The sequence below is a fragment of the Hippoglossus hippoglossus genome, chromosome 9 (genome assembly GCF_009819705.1).
Source record: "Hippoglossus hippoglossus isolate fHipHip1 chromosome 9, fHipHip1.pri, whole genome shotgun sequence".
Lineage (NCBI taxonomy): Eukaryota > Metazoa > Chordata > Actinopteri > Pleuronectiformes > Pleuronectidae > Hippoglossus > Hippoglossus hippoglossus.
In genome coordinates this window covers 16,959,258-16,982,080 of record NC_047159.1, presented here as the reverse complement: position 1 = coordinate 16,982,080, position 22,823 = coordinate 16,959,258, and the positions used below count along the sequence as shown (strand labels likewise).

The 22,823-nt window shown below is 42.6% G+C and overlaps 1 protein-coding gene across 2 annotated transcripts in view; it reads right to left on the bottom strand.

Annotated features, from left to right (window-relative positions):
• LOC117768056 (EGF-like repeat and discoidin I-like domain-containing protein 3) overlaps nucleotides 1-22,823 on the bottom strand; it is a 112,660-nt gene that overhangs the window by 17,299 nt on the left and 72,538 nt on the right. For both annotated transcript variants that reach the window (XM_034596132.1, XM_034596133.1), the window contains exons 6-8: nucleotides 17,128-17,283; nucleotides 15,974-16,118; nucleotides 15,254-15,438 (exon numbers count right to left, since the gene is read on the bottom strand). In XM_034596132.1, the coding sequence (XP_034452023.1) occupies nucleotides 15,254-15,438; nucleotides 15,974-16,118; nucleotides 17,128-17,283 (486 nt within the window). The remainder of the gene's footprint in view (nucleotides 1-15,253; nucleotides 15,439-15,973; nucleotides 16,119-17,127; nucleotides 17,284-22,823) is intronic.

The window sequence follows — 22,823 nt, the reverse complement described above, 5'->3', positions numbered from 1 at the left end:
CACAGGTTTAAGTCACAAAATACAACCGCCCCTAGCGACGTCAAGCTCTCAACACTTTGATGGCTCAAACTGAATTAGGGAGCGAGACAAGCTTGTTAAAGCAAGGCCTCTCCTCCGGTCCTCCGTCTGCTGCTCTTTTTCCATCACACTCTCAGCCCCATTCTCTCCTCCATGAGCTGTTAACCCAGACAAACAAGGAGTGTGTGAAAGCTTTGTGACAATCTTTGGATGCTCGTGGCGCTCGCAGTTGTTCCGGGAGAAATAAGACATTAGAATCAATTTTAGGATTCAGCCTGCTGTGTCTAATCTTATCTAATATAATCTCCCAGTTTACCCAACAATACAGCTGAACAATGAAACGGAGACAGGGTCAAATGCTTATTTGTATGTCTCTTTGTGCAAATGTGCGCTCGTTCCAGACACACTCACCTCCCAGACTTATTAAGACAAAGGTTTGTGTGTAAATCCCACGACCACATTTGAAGTGGCTTTGCCATCGTAGGATGAAAAGATTAATACAGTGAGAGGCAGCTTAACAAGGAGACAAATGAGGCCCAGTTTCGCATTTGCTCGCTTTACATATCATCCTGCTGATATAACTGTATCACTGAGCCTCATTTCATCTTCACGGCCTGTGTGTGCGTTTGTGCGATACATCTATTCTGCTCTGACGTAACCGTGCAGAATTCAGAATTGCGTGCACACAACTCACAAAGCCGTGAGGACAGTACCATGGCCCATCAAAGCCACAGCAGGGTGGCTATCATTAAAACTTAAAGCTGGTGCAACGGCGAGAAGAAAAGACCCTGTTCCACGGCTCATGTCACCTACAGTGAGTCGTGTTCTTTAAACGTGACAATATGCTTAAATTCGTACATAACATGAAGTGCAATGCCCCGGTCATATCTCCATATCATGCTAAATGTAAGAACACGTTGTCTGGTTCCTGCTCCTGAGAAGAGACCATATCGACACCTAAAGTCAGCATTAAAAACATGAGGTGTGGGCTTATGACAGGTATAAGCAGGGTCTTATGAAAGGTGGTATTGCATTGCATTATGGGGCTTTGGAGCTTTACCCATAGTGGAGACTATAAGTCAAGATATATCTGCCTCTTCACACTATCTCTATGGAGCTGAAATGCCAAAGCACTGCAGAACTCGCCAGTCACAGCGTCGTTCTGTGAGATTCTTTCGTAGCCGGCAGAATAAATAAACTAACAGACTGGAAAACTTTAGTGAATGTTCACACACCAGCAGTGTTTTGGGGCCTTTGGTGAAGTGACCCGACTCTTATTCCGTGTCTGCATTGTCAGATCTGTCTGCTGTCTGAACGGGGGTATTACTTTTGTCCCGTGACGTGACTCTGTTCTGCTGCAACCCTACCATCTTCAGAAAAGCTCCTGAGCCCAACAAGCAACACCCCCCCCCCCCAAAAAAAAGAAAAAAAAAAGAAACGAGAGATAGGGCTGAAGGCATGAAGGCGGGCAATTTCCAGACAAATGGCTGACTGAGGGTAGCACTTCTCCTCTGAGTGCGAAGAAAAGCCTGTGTGTCATGACACCCCTGAGTATAAAAATGTGCCATTCCCCACACGGGCACGCCAGCTAAGCCAATTCTGTATGATGAAGCAGGGGTCTGAGTCTCACTGAGCCTGAGAGGTTGTTGAGTGACATTCTACTTTTTCTGCATGAAAACACAAAGTCTCAGCAACACGAAAAGTAAGAAAAAAAATAAAGGTTGGCAGCAAACTTACCACTAATTATATAATTCTGCTTGTTTTGTTCATTGCAACTGCAAACAAACACTCTGCAGCCTTTTTATAAACTCAGTGTGTTGGACAAAGAACCTTAATTAAAAATGGAAAATCTAGGGTTTGATTATAAATTGCTGCATGTCAAAATGAAAAACAAGAGAAAATATGTTTGCCTTTTCTTGGCTGAAATAATCAGAGGTATTCTTTGATACAAGGTGGCGCTGAGCATTTTTAGAAACCTGAAAAACCCAGAGAATCTGTTTTGGGATGGAAATCTACAAATTCATCCACACGTCCCAACTGGCATATAACGGTTATTTCTAAATAATAATAATAATTAATAATACAGAAGCTTGCAACTTAACGTCTAAAAAGATTTTTGAGTGCGACGATTTAACATTTCCCTGTCTGGAAATGTTAAACTTAATTTTAGGATAGACGAATCAATGTCACTTACTATACGACTTATTTATATAACTCAACACAAGTTATGCCATCATGTTCACTGCTCATCCTCAAATATCAACACACACATGCACACACACACTTTTGTGTTGTTTGGGTGTGCCAGAAATCATGGTTTGATGGATGCCAACAGCTCTCTTTACTTAAATTTCATAAGAATGATGAGATGAAGAAGATGTTGTTTGACTTGGTGAAGAGCCACGTTGATTAAGTCCTGAGAATCACCGCCCACACCTGCCTCTGCACTTTGCAAACTTTCACTGGAGACAACTGGAATTCATGGATAACCCGAAATAACAGAACTAGACTGGTGGCGCACGGTTTGCTGATGAGGTATGCTTCAACACCCCCATATTTAACTCCAATGTCTATTAGTGTCCTGGCTACCTGGACAAATCCTTTGCCACTGACTATATCAAATAGGCGTATATCCAGGCAACACAGGTCCACGCAGTCATCAACCAACTTGGATTTAGCTTCAGGTGGCACTTGAATCGTCGTCATGGTGAACTACTTCACTAAATCCCTCCCACACAGAACTATTCTGTCCTTCCCTTTTCTTTTGTTTTTAATTCCCAACTTTTTTATTTTCTCCCGGATCTTCTTTGACTCCATTCTACATTGGCGCTCAAGACATTAAAGGACCTGCTGCTCTGAGAGTAGCTAAATAATGCCTGATGGAAAATTAAGATTAAAATATGATGTTCACATTTTAGAGAATGCTATTCATAATTTCCACATTAGTGATGTATGAGGCCAAATTCTTCCACCGTAACCTATCCGCTATTAATCAGAAATGTACATTTTTACGACCCTACCCACCCGACCTGCGGATCACGGCGTCATTTACACTGTGTTGTAAGCCTAAACGTCCACTACCTGAAGAAGAGAGTGTGTGAGGTGTTCCGTGTGCCCGAGGCTATCAGAGGACATTCAGGCTAAAAACATGGTGTAAATTAAGCTGTTTCGAATCGAAAGGCTGGGGTCTTGGCGGCATCGAGCTCCAGGAGAGTGGCGAGGAAGTGACTCTGGACACCAGCGTCAGGTGAGTTGTTCAGCACAGGTGTCACCAGTAATCACCCCCTCTCGTGAACACAGTGCTGGACCCAGTGCTGCTGCTGCCGGCGACTAGGAGGAAGATGGACACACTGCTCTGTAGGGTGAGGAGAATTTACGCTAAGAGTGACAGAACTTGTGATTGAGCAGCAAGGCAGAGTCAGCACAGGCTCAGCTTATATATGTGTGTGTGCTGCTAGCATTAAGAACATCATGTCTGTTAACTGAATAATCCACTGATCCGCTACAGCTGCAAATGGAACCCTGGTGTGAAGCAAACAACAGAACTGAGATCGTTTGAAAAGGGTATGGTGTTGGTCCAGTGTCTTTGGAGGACACGCCCCACGTTTCTGAGCCAAATACTGCTTTTTTCTTGACTAAATTGAAATTCAATTTTAAACAAGCTAACTAGGTGATTTATAGGACATTGAAACAGAAATCATTTTTAGACCAGAACTCAGGAAAGGTCCGCAGAATAGGGCCCGGACTTTCTCTGAAGCTTACCATTGCATTCTTCACACATGAGAAAAAGGGGTATGAGTTGTGGTGCAGCATATATATATATATATAGGAAAAACATTTTCCCCCAGTTTTACATCCCGAGCGTGTTAGAAACTTGCTCACGATACATTCTCCAGATAATCTCCTGCTGTGCTCTCAGGTGGGCTCACTCTCTTTTTTACTAAGGGGCTGGCAGGAGAAACCGCAGAGACTGTCATTTGCGTCCTCAGGTACAGTTCTACCAGATAAGCTCAGTGCACGTCTGAAAGCAGCTGCAGTGTGTTCAGAGAACCTACTGCCTAAAATGTCCTCACTCCGGTAAGGTCTATAAGTCAATATAGAAGTACGGGTACAACACACACACACACACACACACACACACACACACACACACTCACACTCACACACACACACACACACACACACACAGGGAGTAAATCTACAGCGTGTCCACATGGGGTGGTGGGATCGCAGCAGGCAGAAATCCCTGCTGAGCGCTCACACAGTGTAAGAAGCTGGTGTGCAGACAGTCTGAAGTGTGACTCAGGTGCCTGGGAGCATTGCGGATAGTGAAAGCAATGTCACAGATATCATACCGAGTTAGACTGGTCAGTGTGGCACTGAAAACACTTTCCTGCATCAACGTCAACACTCTCCCTTTCTCTTTGTTTTGTTGAAATTTGACATGTATGGCATCATTTCTTGAAACTGCTAAATGTGGAGTGTGACTCGAACACAAACAAACATCTTCACGTGAGATGAGCTTCGCTTCAGAGCGAGATGCTGTCTTGTTTTGGCAGTGCATTACAAGAGTCAACTGCTTGGCTGGTCAAGGCACATCTTGCAGCCAGAAGACATAAATAAGAGAAAAGCACTGTGTGGTGACTGATAGCGAATTGCAACAAGGTGACAGGCGCACATATTTGTAAACAGTTTTCCACAGCATGAGCATTGCTATGCATTAAGCATCCCCACCTCTCCTCGGCGCTCTGGTCTTCGTGCCAGCACACTTTGCATGAAAAAACGTCACGTGTCACAAAAATTAACATTTCTAATTTTTCATCTTCACAGGATGCCAATTGTGGTTACGCAGATAACGAAGAACATTGACATTTATGAAAAAAGACCGGAATAAACCTCGAACCTCAGAAACAGAACGATCACAGACATTTCCTTCATGTTCGTGGCACGGCTGGATGGCTGCACGGATGTGGACATGTAATTTAGAACAGATATTTATGGAGCCAGAGAAGGAATTCTACTCATTTCGATTATCTGCTCATTTCTTATTTTGCTCCAAGTGCAAATCATTATTTCCACGCATCCAGTGAAACATCTCAATATCTACTGGATGGATGGGAACAACATATTATTAATGTATAATTTAATTCCTATTTTCTAACTTCAAAACAAAGGCAGCCCTTTATAAACCCTGCGTTTTAAAGCACGGACATCACTATCTGAAATTCTACTAGGCACATAGCCGTATGGCTGATGGAGCCTCGGTTCAACATGTCAAGTTACAGTACGTCTACCGAGTGGCAGGAGCCGGAGACGGGAATTGGCCATGGCAAAGAAGGGACAAGAAGGAAATCGACCATGGTGGTCCGGATCATTTAGAGCTATTACAGCAATGAGCAGCATCTGCAGGGCCATCAAGTGGCACACCGTGTCATTGTGAGCGAAGTGAGGAATTAAGATCCATGGGCGTAAAAAACGGCCTTGATGCTGCACAAGTGTGGGACATGGAGGATTACACACCCATGCGTAATGTTGTCTGTAACTAGACATGGGATGGACACTGACTGATAAAATCTAAAGTAGTCTGTCTCTCCCTGTGATCTTGTCTGGAAATCTGTGATTCATGCTGGGGGGGAAGAAGAAAACTGCTTCCTGTTGGATTATTAAACAAGAGTAAAAATGTGAACTAGTTTAATCACGTAAAGCCACGTGTTCCTATTCTAACAGTGACGATACAGGTTTTTAAAAGGTCCTGCAAAATAGGGGAATTAAAAATAAAAATCTTTTACAACACTGGCTCCTGCACTACATCATACCTCACTGCTCTCTCCCCTCTCCTGCGTCGCACATGGAATATAAAATATTCATATCAAATCCTCACACATGTGCGCACACACACACACCCACACACTCTGCACAAAAACACGATGTGCTTCACACGCAATAAAAAGGTAACCATGTAATTACATAATAGATAACAATTAGGCACATAAGTGGTCTACTCAAGAAAATACGTAACATGGACCTAATTAATGCCTGTTTTTTTTTTTCGTTTTTTTTCTACCGAGGCTTAGCTTAACTATTCTGAATTAATCATAACATTGCAGGATGTAGCAGTGCTGCTTAAGTGCAGGCCATACTCTCCGGTGTGCATAACATAAAGATGTCTGACTTAAACATATAGAAGTGAGGGGGGGGGATATCCTGCTTGTCAAGAGCTGGCTTTCAGACACCCTGAAACCACAAGATACGCATGCAGAACACACTGGACCCAATCTCGGCTGCACTGATTTAAGCTCTGGCACCTACAATTCTGACAATTCCTGCAGATCCCACGATTACAGCTGGCACTGCTGCAGACTCATGAATCACTCATCCCAAGATAAAGCAGATAAATGCGTCCTATGCTGGCTGAGAGCGGGAGAGAGAGAGAGAGAGAGAGAGAGAGAGACAGACGTGGAGGGCGCGGGAGGGAGATGAGGATCAGGATGCAGTGTGGAAGGATAAGATGGCTTCCTTGGATAATGAAAACAATAGAGCACCATTACAGGCTTCCAAGCAGACCTGTGCATTTAAGGATATAGTTGGAGGGATGAGACACTAAAAACCGCCCGACTGAATCAGGAAAGCAGATGGATTTACCATCCCTTCCGTAACTTCATTTGGCAGTTAATTGAATCCACATTCTAGCTGCAGGGGAAATTGAATAAAATAGGGGGAAGAAAGAGCCATATTGGACAGGATTAAAATGAGTCTCTGACGATAATACACTAATGAAATTTACATCAGCCATGTTTTCAAATTAGTGCAAAGACTTTCTAAGATTATTCTGGAATTCTTGATTAATGTTCTCAAAGTGATTGAATAGCTGCGGGCACATTTTCTCAAGCAACATACTGTATTTATGTCTCATTAAATTAAAATAAGTTTTGTAATGTGATGGAGTCTCGAACTTGGTAATGAGCATTTAGATATCAAGTATCATATGAGGCCGATCTGACAGGCTTCTCCGCGGAAGATTTATGATGGCCCACAATAATAACCCCTTAATATGATTCTCCACATTTGAAAACTTGCCAAGTCTCAGTATCATGTACATTGTACAAGGCTACATGGGGCTCGGACTGGATTGGCACATCTGCAAGGGCAAGTGCCGGCTGAGGAATTTGCAGTCATGGTTACATCCGTTATTCTGGCTTCCAAGTTGTGTATCGGTGGTCGAGGCCACGGCTCAGATTTTTTTCTACAAAGATGTAAATCTATATCTGATATTGTCATGTTAACTCTGTGAAGGTTGAAGCAAGATGAAAAGCATTTGGAAAGAAATATAGGTGCAGAGTTATGTTAATGCCAGTGGGTGCTCTGAATAGTTGAATGAATCACCCCCACACCCAAAATAAACCTTATGCAAAAAACATTGTCTACAAAAGCCCTAACCATAACCTAAAGGCCCCAACAACTACTAAATCTATTTGTTTTCAAATCTATTTGTTTTCACTCAATGTTGTCATTACTTATTTATGGTAGCACATTGGACCATCAAGGGCGACACTGATTGGTGGTTAAAGTTTGGAGCAGGTGACTTACTAACACTCCTAGTCCCTCCAGTTGATCCAATTTTGCACCGACCGTTTGTCGTCTGATCGATGTGAATGTCCCCACTATGCTGGTACACGGTTGGTGCTTGGCATTGTTTGTGGGGACCCAGAACACACACAAAACCCGGCGCCTATGCACACAAGTGTAGATACAGCCTGTCGTATTAGCAGGTACGCTCAAGCCAGTGTTTCTTGCATTTCATAAATTTCATAATTTTTTCAGCATCACAGCGGCCGGCTAAAGAGATGTGTGCTTCTCGCTGATTGCAGGAGAAACCGCCTCGGGACGTTGTCCCTCTAACATTGTTTCTTTAATTAGTTCAGCAAGAATACCTGGCTGCAGGTGCTGTTCCTATTGATTCAGCTTTGGGCACAGAGTAGTAGGACAAATGGTGATAAAACCCGGAGCAGCCGATAGAACAAAGAATGCATTTAGTGTGGTTAGAACTCTGAATAGTCAGGTCTGCGGGGACATTGCTGTTATCTATTTTAAACCAGATCAACACGGTAGGACGGTTATATAAATGCTGGATTTACGATGATACTCTCTATATTCTTCCTAACAATTCATGGACTGTGTTTTCCATTGGGGGGATCAAGCTTGAAGGACACAGAAAACAGCTCATCCTTGAAAGTTCCCCATAAAGTCTTACAGTCCATTTTCCCATGCAAGTCATTTCAGCAAAGTAGCAGTGTCCTGCTCTTGGGAAAAAAGACACGATAATTGTTATTCCCGATGATCAAAATCCCTCTTAAATCCTTACATGCAACAATGCCTCCATGCTCTCTGAGGCAGCTCCTCTGGTTTTAGAAAGGACACGCTTCATCTTCGCTGCACAAACCCTCAAGAAGTGACGATAGTTTCAGTGGGACAAATTAAAGGCATTCTTCTCAGCGGATGGATGAAACAAACACCCAGCTAATTCTATTGATTAAAAGGAATAGAGTCTGTTGTCAGCGGCGCTGTATTTGAGGTAGCAATTTGATTAGGAAGCTGTGCCTGGCAAAACTGGTGTAATGATAATACCCGGTTTGATTACAACAAATGCTCGCTCGCAGGCACTGAGCGGGAATCAATCTCACATTATGTCTCCTTATTGTTCTTTCTAGCCTGTACTCCACATGGGACAATGCTCTGTGTGAAGTGTCAACACGCACCGGAGCTTTAGTTCTCATTGGCTGGTAGAGCTGCAGAAATGTTCTTCTTAGTGCGTTAGTTCTTGCAATTTGAATTGCACTCTTACTTTTAGAAACTGTGAATCACTCTATGAAATAGAACCTGGAATTGGTAATAGAGTGATCACTTGTTTTTAGAAACAATTAAACCCAATTGCAGGAAAGTAACTGATGAAAGGCATTTGAAACACAGGACTGATTTAAGGTGTAATTAAACCTTTCTATGACAGTATTATACCTTTTAAATGTAACATGTGTTTGGCTTCAAATCTCACACTGTTATAGCAATAATTACTCTTTCTGAAGTGACTTTACGGATGTTTTACTTTAAAGTAGATTTTAATATGTATGTATTTAAGTAAAGACAGAATTAGTAATTGAAATGTCTCTAGTACCCTCTATGAAAATGTAGCATGTATTTGATTTAAACTATTATCGTTTCAAAGGGGAACTGAGCACTGAAAGCACAAAGCCGCAACTATAAGTGAAATCCATTAACATTGCTCATTTTAAAATTGGTTTAATTTGACATTTGCTCTCTGCAGAAATAATTTCATTGACTTACACATTCTGCTTCTGCCTCGCTATATACACACACGCTGTTCCTAAACAGAGCGAATCACTCACTGACGTCTCTACATCTCAGTGGCTCACCTCTCGCTGTCTGTCTCTCATGTCAAATAATTTATCAGTGGTAATTTGCTGGACTGTCCTCTGCTTGTCCTCCTGGTTCTGGGAAGCCTAGTCTGCATATCAAGTTGTCATACTCGTATTGATCGGACTTCAGCTGAGGGCTTAGTAAAATGAACTCTTACCTGCTTCCTAGTGTTTTGTTGCTTAAAACAAAAGGAACACATCTATTCCACTCAGTTAAGCAAAATAACAAGTTGCTGTGAGAGACCGTCAATGGGAAAAGTCATGCCACTCACTGAAGGTGAGGTAGAGGAGACGCAGTGTGACTGGCCCGCAAACATTTATTTCACAGTGCCGGATCATCCCAGATCAATTGTAGCGTAGCATCGGTGTGAAGTGCCGCATGTACTGTGCCCAGTCTGGAGATGACAAGTCTACACTTAACTACGCTGACATTCAACCTGCTGGGAATCTCCTCTGGTGTAAGTTACATTTAGACCATGAATTACATATATCTATATTCAAGTGGAAGCCTTGGATGAACAATCTTTAGGGACAGTCGCAGCTTTTCGTCTGTGAGATTCTCAGCAGGATAAATTCCAATATCACTGTGCTACATATCCAAAGTATAAGACAAAATCTAATGTGTCCATGAAATTAAGTGATCCCATAAACCCTTAAAAGCACGGCGCACTGGCCATGACAGAGAGTTACTCCTCTAATACTGTTATCTTTCACTGGACCCGAAATGATAACGTTGACAAAATACATCAAGAATCACAGTTCATCCATCCAATGTCTTGGCAAACCTGCGGGCACTGGGCACTGGGTGAAGAGAGCTGTCTCAAAACATGTAGTGGGTATAGGTTATAAAGATATGGGCGCCAAGAGCGACCGTTTATCTGCCATTTATCTCCTCATCACTGATTTCCTGTAGGAGACGATCATGTCCACAAAGCTTGACCCATGAGTGTCCATCATCTAATGCTCATTCTGAAAGGGAATAAAGTGGAGGATTGTATTCAAACCACACAGAACGTAGTGATGCTAACTAGTCTCACTGCTTGCTTTGCTCAAAACAATTTCTGCAGTTCAAAGTCAGTAAAAGAAACGGCCACGACCCAGTTCTGTCATATTGGTTTCTGAGGATTATCATAACTTCCAGCAGCAAGAACTTCACGTATATGGCAGTGGGATTTATGGTTCTTAAATCCTGCGGACAATATTTACCTGGATTACTGGGAAATACATAGTGGTTTTCTGGTAATCAGTCATCATGAGGGCAGCACCGTTTCCTCAAGAATCCCAGACATTACTTTGCATACAGCTCCAACCAACTGTCACCAGTGAAGAGATATTGGCGATGAAGAAATGCATGCAGGTAAACTGGCACCGGAGTAATAACACTGTGGCAGCAGCCTGTCGCGTGCACCTGCCAGTGTTATTACAGCGTTGACTGTGATAGTTCACTTCACTTATGTGTCTCCAGTTGCCTTTGTCTCCCCTGTCTTGGTTTACCGTCTCCCACTGAGCTTTCCCCTTGGTCCCGTGTGTTCCTGCAGTGAGTCACTCCTTCCCCCACATGCATGCAGGGCCTTTCCCGCTAAGCTGCCACGGTTTAGCTCATCAGTATCTGCCAATGAGAAGCTCCACTCCCGCAGTCTTTTCCTTAATTAAAATGTTAGGTGTGCTCTGCATTAGTCAGAGTACATTTACACTGTAAAGTTCCTTGGATCCTGTGACTTTGCCACACTGCCTTCAATACAGAAAACCATTTGGTGATATTGTTGAGCAAACATGTCTAATGCAATGGAAACGTTCACATTTGTTCACCTTCGCAGAACATGAACATTGTTATTTAATTATATAAACTACAAGTACTGTCTTAATATCTTCCAATCCTGATGACACATCTTAAGTTATATTTAAAAAATACCATTCGCAGACCTTTGCCCTACTTATCTGTAAAATGTAAATTTCGAATGTTATGTTACAGCTGCATTACCACATTAGCCAGACTGTGCACCGATGTGTGACGACTGCAGGCTGAATTTAACATAGCGCCGCTTGAACTGTTTGCACAAGAGATACTGAAGCTCTTTCAAAGTTTCCACACAAAGGATTTAGCTCACTCTGCATTGTCAGAGGCAGAGGTGATTATCAGGGTGCCACAGCCACACACCACACACCACACTTATTTATCACTATAAGGAGATAATTGGGTGCGAAAACCTTCAAGATAGAGGATAACAAATGCATTGCTACAGTGGAATTACTTTCACGGCTTGTTCTGTAACCTTTGCGGTGCACCGACACATTTTAAAAAGTTGCAAATGAAGTGATGAATGATCGTTGTGAGCACAAGGCCGTGTGCTGTATACACAACCCCTTATATTAGTACGTTACATGTTGGGTTGTTGTTTGACAAAAAACCCTAAAACTACAACTCATCATTAATCACTGTAATTCAGATGATATGCATTTTTATTATATAGGATATATATATATTTATAGGGCTTACACAACATGGCTAAGCAAGGGTTGTAGAAGATGGCACTGGGAAGTTGAACCTGAGGAAAAATTGTTACCTGAGAAACATATCATTTCCTACTTCTTGAGATATCAATAATCAACAGAATAGGACTTGACCTTTGACCATCAAATTCCAATCAATTAATGATGAGTGTGTATGAGTGTTTGTGCCCAGACAGTCTGCTGAGATATTGCCTTCACAAGAATAAGATGGACAGATGGGCATATGACCCCAAAAATGATGCCACTGGCTGTGGCCATCGTGGATTCACAAGTAAAAAATGGCCTAAAAAAAAATCGATGTAACTGCCTGGACCATCAGTGGTAGTTATCTGTACCTCAAAGCACAAAAGGAGAGGACAAGTGAGTCTTGAGGCTCCCTTTTAATGATCTAGTCACATGGTCTAAAGAGCGATTGGGCAAGTTCATTTAGGGCATCTCCAAATCCACTTCTACAAGTTTAACAGTGGAGAAATAGGTTCAAGAGAGAAAATGGTTTGAAACAGCTTCTATTTAGTCTCTCAATTAATCATGGGTGTGTTTTCAGCTTAACGTGCAATAAACCAGTCCCATCTCCCTTTCTATTTAAAAGCTAGGTGCGGAGTAGACCATCTGTCTGTGTAGGTGCATATATCTTAATAATGTTTTGTTAAAAGTGCAATTGCTTTCCACTGCCTCATGATTGGGGGGGGCACTAACAATGCACCTGACCACACCTCATGTTAACACCAATGATGCAAGTGCCTTTGTTACTTAAACACTGTGGGTGTGGATGGAAAAATGAGAGTATTCTTTCTCTGTCGACGGCACAAAACTTATTTCGAGTTTTCCTATTCCTTTTTTTTTTCAGTCGTGATGCTACCTGGCACCAACCTACAGAGAGATGGAGAGGAAGCTGAACCCCGCCCATCGCCAACAAAACTTCTCGCAGTCCCACTTGTCAGAATATGCAAAAGACATGTTGCTTTACCAGGGACACTGTGAAATTGGAAAGTAGCTCGTGCCTCTCTGACAAATTTCTCTTTGCTATGTGAATATGTTAATGTGCACAATTAACTAATCAGCTTATGCCAGCTGGAGTACTTGGCAGCTTAGTCCTGACAGATTCAGCTCCTCTCTTGAAAGCATCTTGAAAGATTGTGGCTCGGTCTCCCTCTGAATAATTCTATCGCCTGCTCGGCCGGAATAACTTCAGCTTGGACATTCCAGACACAGGTCCAGATATAAGTGTTTTGGTTCTGGTTTACATATGTAGTCTGTTGAAAAATACATGTTACTCAAAGTGATTATATTCAAATCCTGCATCAGGGTATTTTAGCTGTCAATTTAAACTGGCACAATAATTGGTGCAGGTTAAAAGACAAAACTTGTCTATTAGCTGGTGTTTCAATTGTTTGCAATTCAAGATGCATGAAGGGGTCCAGTGTGATATTTGGTGACTGTAGAGAATTCCCCACTGCTTCTACTGCACAGCAGAGCCGTTGTCTTGATTGATAGCAATACTTAACTTGTCATTAAGGATGATTAATTCCATTTATCTTTAAGGTTTAAAGTCATCCGCTAATGTCACTGAAAATCAATTATTTACCATGGCAACCGGCCTAAAGAGGACACAGATAGTGGGGGTTTAACAAATGCCCACAAGAAGATCGCTAAATAGAAACTGGAATTACCACCTTGCAGTCGCACGCCTCCGCTAATCAGTCAAGCTGCAGGAAACAACATCATAGACTCCGTTCCTGAGGCATTGTGTTAAATAATGGCCAGAAAAGTGTTTTTGTTGAACATTACGATGTCATAGTGAAGTTTACCATTAACTAGTCATAGTTAGTCAGATGTTGCATTCATATGGGTGGCTGTGGCTCAGGAGGTAGAGCGGGTCGTCCGCTAACCAGCCGATTTGATTCCTTGGACAAGAACCCCAAATTGCCATTGACGGCTGCACTGTATGAAAGTGTGTGTGAAGAAAAGGACTATAAAAATACAGACCATTTAACATTTAGAATGGGATGTACAGACAGACAACCTGGAAACATAATGCCTCCGACCACAGCTGTCGCCAGCCTGGAGGGAACAGCTGTATGAACATGAATGTGAAAGAGCACTTTACAATACATAACGGCTGCCTTTCAAAAGCCAGATATTTGATATGGCTGTGTGCACAGAAATGGACCTCAGCAGTGGAAGCCATTGATTGTCTCACTGCGAGTGTATAGCATCTTCCCCTTTCCTGTTGGCACAGCATGTAATATGAGACCTCAAGTTTTCCTTCACCCACAGCAATCAATTTTGCTCGGCTGAGCTTCCTGGCCGGGATGGGGCCTGGCTAAGTATCTGTCTCCTCCGACACACAGCCCTGCATAACCTCACCCTCGGCAAAAAAGCTTTCAGCGTAATAAAAGAAATATCTGACTCAAGACCTGGACAATCTAATAACAGCCCGACACGTTGGTCTGGCTACAGAGCGCTAACTGTGTCACTGCTAGGGGAAGGGATGTGTGGGGAGCACAAGTGCAGGAGAAAGGCCGAGAAAGGCCAAGAAACCAAAGAGATCACTCCGGTCTTTAATTCCCCGAGAAGATGATCCACATCACAATCTCTTCCCTGCCATCAGATTTACTGTGAGACATAGTTTTTCACAGCAAAGACCATTACTGCCTTTTATGGTAGAAAAGTAAGGAATCCAATATATGAGGCCATACATGATGACATATGTGATTGAGTCTGATTGATATGTATCTTAAACTCCCGCAGCATCTATTAATCTGAAATATTGTGAAGCAGAAAGACTGGGGTGTAAATGTTCACTCAGAGACACGTCTTGTCCCTTTCAGGAGACATTTGCAGCCATCAGTTACTGTAATGAAAACAAATGGATTGGCTGGCTTCATAGAGATAGAAAGCCTGGGCAGCAGCCAAACATAACAGGGGCACACGCTGCCAACAGAGGCAGCGTGGGTGTTGAATTCAAAAAAGACTGGCATGGAAAACAAACAAAAGATGACTACCTATTACTGACTGATTCCAAGAATGATACCGAGAGCGAGCTAATAGATGTAGGACTGTAAGATGTCATTTCATTCACAGCTCATCAATGAAGATGATGCTATGAAATATAATTGAATCCATTGGCAAGTATTACCACACTGTCAATTACTATGCCAGGGAGGTACGAGCTGATCCTTTGAGTGAAAGTCAGCATCATCCGCAAGAACATGGCTGCCTGTTGTTCTTTCCACTGCGTATTTATACAGGAGCCACAATGGATAACTGATGTAGCTCAGATCACATCTTACCTGTAGCCACTGAGACTGGTCGCTGCGTCCAGCGGTCCAAGCATTGACCTTGCCCTGTTTGTCCAAACGGGCTTTTCCAGGCTCCCAAGTGAACATGTCCATGTTGAGCGTCCTGAAGATGCTCGAGGCCGTGACCTGGTAGTCCTGGACGTGGCCAGACTTCATTCCCAGTGGCTCAGAACAGCCTGGCAACAATAAAAAAAAGATTTTCTTTAAACACACGGATCATGGACTGTGTAAAAAGATAGACGATGTATCCCCATTTCCTCCCAATACCCAGAAACTAACCCAAAACATCCCGGACACTAATGCTGCCATCTTGAGCTTGAGGATGAAGTTTCTGTACCCTGGTGCCGCCAATGCGCGCACTCGACAACTTGCAAGTTATTCTCAGTTGTTAATTATGTTGTTTGACCCCAGTTTTATAGAATCAAATAAGCACTCGAACATATATCAGTATGCAAGAACTTTATTTAAACTGTATTTGAACTGTTTTGTTTGGCCCATGTCCCATCCACTAACATAGAGAAGGCAAGTTATATAACCTATACAGCCGTCCATCTTTATATACACAATGGTAGTGGCATACACCTAAAAAAGTATAACAACAATGGGCATACTGAGGTTTACATAGAGGCATACTGCCGTTTATTTTTAACTTCAATAATTACATGTTGACTCTGTGTACACAGTTCGAGGAAATAACCCCGGCTCACTCACCTGTTAGCTCGCAACCGAGCAGCTCCATGCGTAGGGTACAGTGCCTCCTGCAGACTTGGGGGTAAATGCGCACGTACTGGGCTTCGATGGGAGGAGTGAAGGAGTTGGCCGAGGGAGCGTTGTTATCAACATTTCCTCGGAAAATCTGTTGCAGGGGATGAAATAACAGCAGATGGGGGCGGGCAGGACAGTGAAGCAGATCAGTAATGTAGCAGTCTATCTGGCGCGGTCTCTAGTGTCTACTCCACACTCAACAAATTGCTGTCATTCAAGGTCAATGAGCTAGAATTACAGGGAAAAATAGACAATTTCTTGCACCATTTGAGCCTGTAATTCATAAGAACAGTGGTGTGGTTTAAATTAGTGCTCCAGTTATATCGTGGTACCTTCTGGAGTGTTTTATCCTAATGGCCTGAGCTACTCTGAGAGAGAGTCTCTGATTGTAGGGACTGATGTGCTGCATGTGTAGGGTGCAGAGCGAGAAGGAGGAGAGCAAGAAAAGGCAAAGGACAGATAGAGCGGTGTGTTTGTGTGATAGAGGAAATAGGAGCTGTCACTGGCTGGCCACAAGTCAAAGTAGAAAGGGAAAAAAAAAGAAGAAAAACACTACTATATAGATATTTGTCCCAGTCTGCTCCTTCAACCTCAATTTCACACAAATTTTGACTGACAAGCTGAAAAAACAAGTCAGACAAGGAACAAAACAGAGATCACAGAATAATTCAAGTCCAGACATTCATGTCCTATGCCATAAATGTATGGAGAAGTTTGAAAGTCAGGGTCATTCGGAGCCCGGCCAAATGGAAGAGAGCCGTGGGTTTGCTGTCAGGGATGATAGAACGCTGTGTGGCCTATTTGGTGGCTGTTCATCCCCAAATAGTATAAAAATTCAATCTAGAAGTCATAAAAGTGGAGGGGGTAAGGGGCAGCAAGATGGGCCCGGTGTGTGCTAGCTAATTAAAAAGCCATCTCATCATGTCCTCCACCCTGCCCTTGACTGACTGCCTTGTCTCCAGTCCAGTGTGTGTGTGTGTGCATGTGTACGAGGTGTGTGTCTTTGTCTGTGTGTTACAGCTTAAGGGGGAGAGCGGAGAGCTGACAACGGGTGTGCACGTCTGTGTTTGTGTGCTCGTGTGTGTGCGCGTGTCTCTCACCATATCGTCGTCTTTGCCCTTGACTTTGTATGTTCTCCAGGTCTTCCCGTCATCACTGAAGGCGACTTTGTAAGACTTGATGTACTCCGGGCTTCCGATACGCTTTGCACCCTGGGTAATTAGGCCCGTAACCCTCATTCTCCTCTGCAGGTTTATCTGTGGAGCCCCGACAAAAGGGACAAAATCAAGAAATTACAATTCCATTTTCAGACACTACAAATGGGAGCATCTGTGTCTGTCTGTGCACGAGTGCCCGTATGCAAGTCATGGGAAACAATTCACTCCCTTGTATCTTTTCTGTCAGGGCCATCCATCTTATTCAGAAAGTCCGTGATCAAATGCAACGTTTAATCAATCCTCACGCTCCAGATCCGTTCTGTCAACCCTCTGCAGACTGTCAATATGGTGCCAATGTAAAGTGGCTTGAAAAGCCAAGAGGAAAAGAAAGAGCTTAGAGAGAGGAAAGTGATGAATGCTTCGATAGATCCTGCTTAGTGGGCACATAGCAGGATCATTATTACCTAAGCGCAGCGGATGTGTGACACACCAGTGTTTGACGTGCTTGTTACTTACAGGCCACTTTGTATTTGTTAAGTACATACGAGTAGATTTGCACAAATATTTTCCTCTCTCAAATTAGCAACATAATTTTTAACAGGATTGAGATTTTGCAATCATTGGAGATGTTGATGTTTAATTCATGTTTTTGTGTTTACATGCCTGTGAAGTCTATGAATAGACTCTGCTGGTTAATAGCTTCTAACAGATCCTGCTATAAAGGGCAGGCCCCTCTCCCAGCAGACATGATGTCAGTGACTAGTTTAACATCTTCAAATCAATATCTCTGCTGCAATTTGAAAAAAAAAAGTCAAGGCGAGAACATATATTTGGAAGAATTGTCTGACAGGAGTCTCAGCTATTGTTAGGTGTATCAGATGCAAGTGTTTGAATTATTATATACGTCTTTTGGTAATATAATATGGAAAAAGAAGCAAAGCCACGATGGAAAACTTTAACAGACTAAATCATAGTAAGTTGCTCTTTTATACTGAACCTGGGTCCAGGTCTGCAGCTGCCTGTGCCCATTGCAGGTTTTTTTTCACCAAGCAGATTGATGTACTGAAGGAGAATGATTTCACCCTGGAGAGTGGCGTGAAAGCGAGCAGCACTTACTTCTGTGACAAATAAGATGAAGCAAATAATCGGTGATGACAATTATTCATTAATCATTTTGGCACTACATTCCCACCCAGCACTTTCATTTTCAGGAAGAAAAAAAAAAGAGTCTTGAAGTTCGGCTCATCCAGCTCTTTGACAAAGGATAAAAAGAGAGCTTCTCTTTTTTCCAGCTGCAGAACTGAGGGGAAGCAGTAATACAGTGTTGAGTGCGTATTATGCACACGGCCATTAACCTGGAATGGAAAAGCTGAATTCAAAAAAGGAATCGCAGACTAAAACAGGATTTGAATAACTGCCATGCATTTGACGAGTCTGACTCAAGGTTGCATTCTTTCCTTTGCTTGATTTTTTAAATCATCCATTCAACACACCAAAACCCAGAAACATATTGCAAACACAAGCATCTATTTAAGAACACGAACAATCCACCCGAAACGGGGGGAGTGTAACTCCACTGATAATACGATCGTATTCAGGACGGTATTCTGGCAGCTTGAGCTCATTTTCTGGCACAGAAATGGTGGTAATACTATGAAATAAGGCAATTTACAAGTAAAATATTTAAGAACCAAAGCTCACATGGATAAGCAGAGTCCACCGAGTTAAACTCTCCTTTTCTGTTAGTGAAAAAACTCCAGGTTGTGTCTCCTGGGGAAATTAGAGATTAGAGTATTGGCTCTTACGGGTCCTGAACAAGAAAATAAACTGTTGTTCGCCGACCTTGTCAGAAACTACTTCAATAATGTATCATTATTCTATTGTGCGATGCATTTCTTTTCTAATATCCATTTGTAGTGACAAGGCTCAATTGCACGTTGTTCTCTCCACACTCAAACCAATGTATCAAGTTAATTATACATAAGGAGCCTTGTTAGAGCCTCAGAGCTGCACAGACCCACTTTTTCTTATCTGCGGCATTTCTTCCCTCTCTTCAGTTTTCTCCATAGAGATAGATGCTCCTCGCACTAATTAGAGGCCCTGTCACTAAAAGGCCACTGCCTGGGTAATTGGGGCGATCCTTCACATTTTTAATGACCACTCAGAAATGCACCTCTGTCACTTAAGCGTTAATAATGATGCATTCATTTGTTTGAGTGAGGCATCGTCGGGAACATGCTGCACGCAGACCTTTGTCTGCAGAGTAGCAAGTGTCAGCTTGAAGGAAAGTGTCTCAGCGTGAGAGACAATTAACTTAAATCGCTTCCAAAGCACACAGAGGTGTATGAAGATTACCCTGACAAACACAAATAACATCAAAACGCATTTTGTAGGCTACAAACTATGATTGTTTAAACCAAAAAACCTTTTCTTAATATTATTTTACAAAATCAGGCATAATTGAACTGAATTGAATCCCTTTTATTTTAATGCATTCATCTTTTTGATAAGCACTTTGTAAGCTTGTTTAGATAAGTGCTATACAAATAAAGTTATTATTATTAGTATAATAATTCTTGGATTATTTGTGCACGCATGAAAAGATTATTAAAATTGATGGCTCGTATTTTGTATGTATATATTTGCCCTATCTGGGCGGCTGTTGCACAAGGGACAGAGAGGGTGGACCACTAACCAGAAGGTCGGTGGTTCGATCCTTTTGGGAAGGATACTGAAACCCGAATTTGCCCCTGACAGCCGTATGAATGATGATTGAACTAAAGTGCTGTAGAATCAGTGTATGTGTGAATGTGACTTTGAGTGGAAAATAAGACAAGAAAAGTGCCGTTTAAATACACTCCATTTACCAGATAGAGCCAATACTGGAGGTAACTGGCTCACCACAGATTTTGCACAACCCATCTTCGTACAAGGACATCAAATTACCAAGATTGTTCGTCCTCAGCAGGCATTTGCCCTCTCGAAGTTTGTGAGGGATGATTTGTGCCAAAGGCAGCTAACAGTGTAAAAAAAGACCAAACTACCAGATAAAGTTTAGTGTCTTACCCTTTTGCCCTTTTCATATTTCTACATACATACAGTATTGTTTATGTGAAGTGATCTGGGGTAAAAATGCACGAGCCTCCAAAAAAACGAGAAACCATTTACTACATGAAACCATTTCTGTTGTGGAGCTTCCTTTGCAACAGAGAGGAAATACCACTTGTTTGCGTGGTGCGATTTCACCTGTTTTCTCTCTGAAAAACATTCACGGCTCAGGAGGAAATGTTCAGCAACCGTCTGCAACATCCTGGAAAGGACTATCTCCTGCTGTAATGAATGCTGTTGAAGCTTTCCTGATATTTGGGGATTTTGCATAGAATGTGATACTGACCAACATGTTATCTCTCATTGGTTCTTTGAGATCACATGTATGGTTATACTACTAGCAGCAAACAAATAATTGTGACAAGGAAGCTTTACAGAGATGTGAGCAAAGCTACAGGCTGAGTTAAGATGGCCAGAGGATTCTGGATTCAACATTGGTTTGTTCTTTGCATTTATGTGGATATAAAACTCGGTAGAGTAAGACATCTGAAGTCATTTTGTTTTTGAAGATTATCCTTGAAACTACCTAAGCACTAAATTGCATCTGAGTACATACTGTACAGAGTCAAGCACTTACTCAGTAATAAAGTCTCTTTCCCTCACTCAAATCATGTTGTGCTCGTCTTCTGCACCTTGAGTCCTCAGTGTGAAACCCTCACAGTAAAATGTCTCTCACTGTGCTCTCTTTGTTTAGTACACATAAGGCCACAGTATGACAATCATTATCTGGACTGTGGCCATATGCCAATATGTCCTGCCACAGTTTCATAATGAATTAGAAAATGGCCTCCGTTTCTGCATTGTATAACTGAATACAGCACTACTTGCCCACTCACGCTCTTGCGCTATCATCCATAAAGTTGTTACCATCAACGCGGACAGTCAGACTTCATAGGTTCAGCTGCAACTTTGTGCTTGTACCTGCAAGTGTTTTACAATGCAGTCCTCTCTCTCTCTCTCTCTCTCTCTCTCTCTCTCTCTCTCTCTGTCTTTCACTCTTTAGTCTACCTGTCACCCGGAGTCTGCTGAGCCTGTGAACGATGTTTGTTTCCACTGCCATAGATTGAATGAATTATGTGGGAAGCGCTGGAGGCACATATGTAAATGACATCTGGTTTTCGTTTCTTCTTGATTTCTAGTGTGTAAGTGGGAAAAACTATTCGCTCTGTACCCTAAAAGTGGCCCCTCAACCTATATTTCTTCTAGATCACAACCCGGATACGCAAGCATGTAATCATTTCCTTGGAGTCATAGGAGCATTGCCTAAGTTTTATATTATTTAACACGATATAAACAAAAAGCCCAGATCCAAACACCACTGACACGTTGTGAGAGGACCAGAAATAAGCTGGCCCACCACTGTCAGTGATTTGAAGCTGTTCAGCCTGGGAGGGTCACCATGGTGATGCAGGAGACTGATATCTTACTCTAAGAATAACTTTTGGAAGGAAAATCAAACAGCATTAAGTCCAAAAAACGTTTCCCAAAAACATTTGTATTACAATCCAAAGGTTTGGTTGCTGTCATGTGATTAATAAATAAACGATGAAAGAAAAGCATTCGTCAGACTCACATCTCAGCCACAGACCAGACTGTAGAATGTTAATTGAAAAGGGAAACGCTCCCGAGACAGTTTTAAATATACATACATGTATGTGGCACATGCCGGCAAATGTGACACACAGATGGAGACCCGCATCTGAACATGGTGTCGTTAACTGTTCGGCTTACATTAAATCACTGCATGCAAAGACCCGTTTAGCCTTCACAAGTGATTGGGATTTTTTTCATGCTTCCACACACCGGCTGGCTGGAGCTATGTCTCGCTGATATTGGTCAGACCAGCAGCATATTTCCCTCGAGTGTTCAAACGCAATTTAATGTGTGAGCTAGTCGTGGCGAGGCTGTGGAAAACTGATATTGTCACATAGAACATATATGTGTGAAAAGCGGGGGGAGGGGGGGGGGGGGGCGAGCTCGCGCACACGCATGACTCACTAGCACAGGTCCTGACAAAGAAACCCAGTTACAGTCTTTGTTTGCTTTGTCTGCGACTGTGTGATGTATTATTCAAAGTATGTTGCTCTACGTTTGATTCATATGTTGCGGTTCAGGGGGAGAGAGCGAGCTGAGACTGACGGAGACATCCAGAGTCACACACGGCACCGTAAAAATAGCCCCGCGAACCCCATCCCTACCCTGATAGGGCTGTCAACTGTCAGTGGAACCTGTTTCACTTGACAGACGTGCAAACACAGTCACGCCACATCACTCCGCACAACAAAAGCACATCACCGACTCCTCAGCATAATCCCAAAACACTGACATGACTGTACACCTCTGTACTCACGTCCCAATTATCCGGGCCCTGTGTAGAAACACACAATGCCTACAGCATCCCGCGCAGCATCCCACGTGGCATCATTAAAGTCAAACAATGTTTTATGTTCTGTTCTCCTCGCCCTCTCCGTGCGCCAGGCTCCTTCTCTTTCACTCACGCCGACTCGCTCCTTTTATTCTTTATTTTTTTT